Source organism: Vitis vinifera, chromosome 7 (genome assembly GCF_030704535.1).
Source record: "Vitis vinifera cultivar Pinot Noir 40024 chromosome 7, ASM3070453v1".
In the NCBI taxonomy this organism is placed as follows: Eukaryota; Viridiplantae; Streptophyta; class Magnoliopsida; order Vitales; family Vitaceae; genus Vitis; species Vitis vinifera.
Window position 1 is genome coordinate 22,464,458 of NC_081811.1, and position 7,176 is coordinate 22,471,633.

Genomic DNA, 7,176 nt, shown 5'->3' on the forward strand with positions numbered 1-7,176 from the left:
CATCAAGTTCCATTTCTTTAAACAGAAAATAAATTAATCTTCATAAAAGGTAGAAAAATAGGCCCTTGTGAGCCTCCATTTTCCGAAGTTCTCTTTACATCTGAAATGTTCTCGCCAGGATAATGATGTGTATTGAGATGGAGGTAACTTTGAATATAATTAATTTATTATTTTAGACCTGATAAATGCTTGCACTTGTCATAAAGGTTGATAAATTCAATGTCAACTTAGTACAAAAACAATATAACACATTGAACATCAAGATCATTTCAAACTTGAACATTAGACACTAACCTATATAACGGTATAAATAAAGGCCTCAACTCAGACATTTTGGCAGTGACCATGCCATTGTATAACGACCTGAATCAGGTAAGATAGGCTGGAATTTTATACAGCAGCGGGAGATTACAGAGCAAAGCAGATTGTAATGTGATAAGGCTGTGCCCATATAATTCTGCTTCGGTTACATTGACTACCTGAGATGGTACAAATTTCTAAACCCAACTCTACAAGGACCCAGAAGGTAAAAAGGGGAAGAGGAAATAAAAAAAGAAAAGGTAAAAACAACCAAGCAATTGAAAACATGAATAGTCAAAATTCACCCACTAGCAAGAAGAGCCTAGAGGAAGAGCAAAAGAAAGTGAGCCACATGGAAATAGTAGCTTACCATCCTTTCCATTGCTCTCTACTCTGAGACTCCCCAATTTGCATCCTCGATTAATTTTCCATCTCCAAAAGAATCCTTCTTCAAACTGAGAGAAGCATCTCTAGATGTTTCCAATTTTATGTCTCCAAGTCTTCTGCAACAGCTGGAAGCCCGCCCTCCTGGATGAAGGCTGGGTTAAGAAATTTTGCCACAAAAGCCCACAACTTATAGACATCCTCAAAGTTGGTCAGAAAGCCGAGAGAGGCTGTGACAACTTCAACTCGGATGAACCCATTTTTGCCATCATGCCGCCCATTTTCCATTGGCCTGCATAGGGTGGTGTCTTCGAGATTCTGCTGCCTTGGGCTATCTAAAATTCGAATATGACTAAGGAAACCAATGCCAAGGGAGATACCTTCTTTCTCAGCCAACTTCTGAACAACTTCCGGATTGATTAGGCCCCTGTTTCTGTCTCTCAAGTTGAAAGCCACAGCTGCACCTCGTTCATACTTAATTTTTGGCCCGTAGATGTGAACAAGAGGTACTGCTTCACCTCCTTCTGTGCCAGGTAACCTTAGTTGAAGTAATGAGGTCACAAGCCAATTGATCAAAAAGCGCAATCGGCAGGTGGTTTTGCTAAGACCCAATAAGTTCACATGATTAATATGCTGACATATTATCTCCGGCTCCCTCCTATCCCACTCTTGACCATCATCATAATCTCCATCACTGGAATACTCTTCATCCAAGCTGGTTACAGATATTTCTCCTTGCTCCAGAGTATGGCTGAGACGCTCTTTCCGGTTATCTTCCATGCTAAAGGACACCCGCCTCCCTCTGCTTGAGTGTTCATTCTCTTCCAAACCAAAAAATCTACCACCAGCAAATCTATTCCCTTCTCTCCTTCCCAATAACCTAAACTCGCCTTCTGTTTCTCTTCTTATAGCACTCTCCTTTGTCTCTGGGAAAATTTCAGAGATTGAGCCATTCATTGGGCCACAAAATTGGGGGAGGGAAGCTGGCTTGTTGAGACTGGATCCATTTACAGTGCAATTCAACATAGACCGAGTAGGCTTAGTTTCAGGTTCCTCCTGAATCTCCTGAATATGCTGATGATCCGAATCCTTTCCATTAATTCTTGATGTAGGGTTTGCTTCTGAAAATTGTTCTTCTTCAGGTATCCCCTTAACATGGTCCAGTTCCTGTGAAACTGATAGAACAGCAGCGTCAAATGATAGCACATGGTGGTCTTCCTTTGGCCCTAGTTTTATCTCCCTGTCATCGTATATTGGACTGCTAGATATCTTTGATGGTTTTGGAGAGAGCCACTTGTGGTTCTTTTTGCCAGAAAACCAAAAGGGTGGTAGGGGAGAAGCCAACTTCTGTTTGTTCACCTGGCCTGCATTGTCAGACCCCAATGGACTGTGCCCCAAATCAATCCAGAATGAGTTGTCTGATGATTCATCTTCACTGAAAACTGGGCTCTTCATCACTTCCCCAACTGAAATACTCTCAGTTTCTTCAAGTATCGTGCTCGCTCCATCTCTGTCAGAGCTGTTATCCTGATCCAACTCTGTCTCAAATACATCCCTCACCTGAGCAGAAGTATACACACCAGAAAAGGCAGGAGGTAAAGGTGACTCCTTGCGAGTTTCAGAGGTCAACTCACCATTTCCACCGACTTCATCATCTTCCATTCCTCCCAATCCATCAAAACCATCCATAGAATCACTCAGATATTGTGGAAAAACAGGGGTTATTTTCACCATTCCAGACCCAGCAGACCCGGGTTGATTGTGAAGGTTTCCCATCACAGATTTCTTAATGAGCAGGCATCCGAAACCAGTTGGGTCATACCCAAATACCCTGTAAAAAGATGTGATGATGAAATCTGGCCGGAATAAGGACAAGCCAAGTGAATCCATGTCCTTGGGACCCAATGACCCAGCATCAAGTAAAACATGCCAATTGTTCTGCTGTGCAAGTGCCATCCATTGGTATGAGTACTTAGCACCAGTAACTCTGGACTGAACTGGAAATACAAAAAGACCAGCTGCAGAATCCTTCTTCCTCTTCTTCTTGTGTGAAATTCGCTTTCTAAGATCAGTGGAACAAAGTTTGAGGGTTGGCCATTTAAACCATGCACTGTGAACTTTTGCACCTTTCTCTTTGGCAGCTTGAGCCATCCAACTTACAGACTGGCTCTCATGATCAAACATCGTTAACAACCTTTTGTTTGTATGAAAAGGGTATGATTCAGCCAGCAATTTAAACGCAGACCCTCTACTAACAGTAAAAACGAGGCCATACTCATTCTCAGGGATGTTCAGATAATCCATTATCCTAGTCTTTATATCATGTTCCATAGTGCCTTTTTCGGCACCTCCATACAAAGCATGATTGCTCAAATTTGCAGTTATCTCAGACAAGTTAAATGTAGAAGACTCCCAATAATGCATAGTCTGAATATAAGAAAATAGCCCGAATCCACAATAATCGAGGCATACCTTTGGAGCCAGGTGCCCATACTCATCAGCCCTCAGATGATCTATCTTCTCTGAGGATTGGTACTTCGGGTACATTGTGAGAAACTTGGTGAAAGCTTCATGGAGGTCAGGAATGGACTCCTCAGACTCGAAAGTTCGCTCTGCCGCCAGGGCTGTAGCTCTAAGGAATTCGCGCTGGTTGTGGAGTCTAGCAAGTGATCTCGATCGCCCCAAGCCCTCATCTTGATTGGCAGGTGACTCGGGATCCATGTCTTGAGATTTAACAAGTGACCCATCTTCAGATGCCTCCTCAAGAGCTTCCCTGAGCTTGTTCTCTTGCAGTTTTCGGAGAATTGATGGGTTTCGCTTGCTCTCCACTGTTGAATCAGACCCATCTTTTCTTCTGCTCTTTTTGTCCATGATCAGAGAAGCACAGTGGGATATAGGTTTCCATAGTGAGAGATGCATCAAAGCTTCTCTCTACAATCAAACTGAGAAAAAGAACCCAGAAAGGAAGACTAGCCCAAGTTTTTCTAGAACAAAAGAATTAAGCCCATCCAACAAACCCACAAAGTTGGTTCAGTTTCAAACCCTAATCTTTGTTGGATTAGAATAAAGCAAAAGAAAAAAAAAAGGAAAACTCCTAGCTTTAGATTTGTAGAAACCCCACAAAATTGAGGGTTCAATTTAGATGAAAACAGATAAAAGGGAACCCGGAAATGTAAGAAAAGAATAAGAAAAACCCACAAATCTTGGGCTTCAATCAGTGAAATCCAGTGACCCAGATGACCAATTTCAACAGTTCATATAAAAGGAAAAAAAAAAACCCTAAAAATTCATAAAACTTTACAATTCAGAACTCAAAACATTGGTGAAACTGTCAACCCCGTTTTCACGAGTACACAAGCCAGGACAAATTGGAAGAAAACCCCAAGAGAAAGAACAGAACCCAAAGACTCAAACCCTAGAACCCAAAACCCAGATCCCAAAAAGAAATCAGAAACCCCACAAAAGACCCCCAAAAACAAAATGTAGCAGCAAAAGGGCTTCAGAGAACCGAAAGAGAGAAAACGAAGAAGCTCTTAATTTTCACCAGTGTCCCCATGAAACATCAGACACCCCCCCTCCCTTTCTCTCCAGTTTCTCTCTCCTTCCCTGGCCGCTGAACAATTAAAAGCAAACCCTCCACATCAAATGCTCATTAATACATTATTCAAGGGTCAATCCAAACATACCCCTACTGATTTCAACTATCCTCTATTCTTCTCTGTCACACATTGACCCAAGATTCACAAATGTATTCCCCACTACCCTTCCCCAAAACAAACAGTGGGAAAGGACATTGACTTTCACAACTACCCTCCAGATCAAATGCTGTGCTGTTATTTATTTATTTATTTTTCATTTTTTTCCTTGGTTAATAATTGAATTTATTTCTTTTTTGTTGGAAGGTGGGTCCTACAATCCTATGGTCATGGCTAAAAGTCAAATAATCAGCTGGCTTGTAAAAGTTGTTTTCTGTCCACCCCCAAAGTCCAAAGAAAAATTAGCTTTTATCCCCCTCTTACCATTTTAAAAATATTTCCATCCTCTGCTAATTTTTCTCTCTTCATTACAAAAATATATAAATCCAAAGAAAATACAACAGGCAATCTAGGTTGGTTGAGTGGTTAAACCGAAAGGAAATTGCCCCTTGTGTTTTTCTTTTAATAATTTCATCCGCAAATCTGTGAGTACAAGTCAGGAGTGATTGAAACTATGTGATAATCAATTGAGATATAAATGACAATTTTTTGTTTGGTTCATGTCCAGTGAGAGGGAAAGTTAAGAAAAAAAGAAGAGAAAAAATCAGTAAAAACAAAGGAAAAAATTTGAAAAAACCAGTATCATTTAAATTTCATAAATCCTTTTCAACTTTTTAATTTACTTCCCACTTTTCTCTATGAATCTTCAATTTAAATTTGGAAGCCTTCCTCTGTTTTGCCTCTTTCCCAGCATTTTTAGGATCCAGAGGGGGCCTAAATAAATTTGGTTATGGTTGGCATACCGAGTTACTATCCAAATTTAGAAACAGTGAATGATTGTGCTGCCATAAAGTTTTGACTGCATCAAAATGTTCAGCTTCTTTTATTGACACCCCCAATTCCATCAAATTAAAGCAGGGCTGCCCTTCAGTTTTCATAACCTTACACTTTAAATGGAATTAATAGATCCAGCGGTTCAAAAAAACACTGCCCCATTACAGTGGTCCTGGCACAGTAATTGGTGCATATACTAAGTTTTCTCACAGGGGTCCCCCTCTTATATCCTTTGTATATACCTAACTTCATATCTTGGTCTCCAAGAGCCTCTCTCTCTCTAGTCTCTACTTTGGATTCCCTTCTCAAAATTGACTAAAAAAGGGCAAGTGAAATTGACCCTGGATGGTGGAAATTATTTGAACCATTCAAATAAATATGGTGCATATGCAAGGGCATATCTCGAGATCCAGCAGTTGGCCTTTTAAAAGGCTGTGTTGATGATTGAATAAGACTGCAATCGAGTATATGATGGTTTGGGACTCTCCAACCGACCCCTCTTTGGACTTACCTCCTCAATTTCCCTTGTCAAAAGTCAGCAACATCTGCTTAGTTTTGTTCACAACATCATGGTGGTCAATATCATTTCTCTACTTCTATCCACTTGAAAACGTGATTGCTAATTTGGTTCACTAATTTATTTTTCAAGAAATTTAAAAAAGAAGAGGTTATAATAGAACTATCCTCTATTAAGTAAAAGACGACTAATGATCGATTTTAATCTAACGTTAAATTTGATTTTTTCAAATGATGGGTATATTTGATCGGACTCTATCTACTCGAGTTAGTGAAGTTATATTTTATTTTTTCTAGATGTGAAAGCGTGCATCGCATGGCTGCTAAAGATGCTATTGAAATTGATTTAATATCACAAAATCTTACAGGAATCATGCAGCTAACACTTTGACCTTTATTTTAAAAACAGAACAAGTTTTAATAATTGTGAGTGTTGCCACACACGACAAGAACACTAGGGCAATCAATATCAATAAAGAAAAACCCAGCATTTCTTACTTCCTAGTTGTTGATTGAAACCAGTCGGTGACTGGTTTAAGAATGTGGTCCTTCCAATCGAACCTTTGAGTCAATTTCTTGAAACCACCATTGAATTGTGCTCACCCTTTGGTTGATTGCAAATTTGCTGCAAAGTTGGTTGGTGATTATTATTGACTAGTCAACCATTTTTTGGATCACGAGGTTTTGGAAGGGAAGAGAGGAAGAAAGGTAAAGGAGGTTGCCTAGTGTCCCTCAATGGGCATGGCCCCAATGAGTAATGTCTATGTCCGTCCATCCATATAAAATGATGTACTTTAGGACATAAAGACACCAACTTTGTTAAAGGTGGGGGGTTATGAACTTGATTTGGAGAGTAATGAGTAGAGTGGGGGTCTCTTTTTGGAATCATGCCTTTTGCTTTGGAGGCTTTCTCTTTTACTCTACTTTTTTCCAATGTGTCCATTCTATACAAGTTTTTACTGAAAAGTTATCGTATGAGATGAGTGGGAAACCAAGCTTTTGTCTTTGGCCCTTGGACTTGGGCTGTGATCCTAATGTGTTTGGAGGAAATGCTTTGACTTACTGACCCAATTTCATTTAAGGGCCATTTGTGTTTTGAATAAAGGGGTACAACTCATGTTTCCAACCCCTTTGTCAATTTTTTATGATATATCATATTTCTAGTAATATTTTCATAATTGTACTTGTGATTCACGGTTTAATAGTTGGATTAATGGTTGAACTAGCGACATAATGAATATATATTTTATATTTTATATAAATTAAAAATAAAAAATACTAATATTTTATTATGTTTTCAAAATAAATGATAAGGATCAATATAAATATATTAATATGTTAAATTTTATTAAATAAAAAATATACGATATTTTAACATGAAGATATATTTAAGATGAAAGAAAAATTACAATTTATAGTTTTATATACATATCAAAAGTTGTTTGTC

At 38.9% G+C, this 7,176-nt stretch overlaps 1 protein-coding gene across 1 annotated transcript; it reads right to left on the reverse strand.

The window, feature by feature from the left end:
* Positions 1-368: 368 nt before the first annotated feature.
* LOC100852514 (uncharacterized) lies at positions 369-4,483 on the reverse strand. Its single transcript, XM_010654330.3, has one exon. It carries the CDS (start codon positions 3,601-3,603, stop codon positions 787-789), a length of 2,817 nt encoding a protein of 938 aa, XP_010652632.1. The 5' UTR covers positions 3,604-4,483; the 3' UTR covers positions 369-786.
* Positions 4,484-7,176: the final 2,693 nt, after the last annotated feature.

Coding starts and splice junctions, on each gene's coding strand:
- LOC100852514 (XM_010654330.3), bottom strand. CDS start 3,603: ATGCATCTCTCACTATGGAAACCTATATCCCACTGTGCTTCTCTGATC.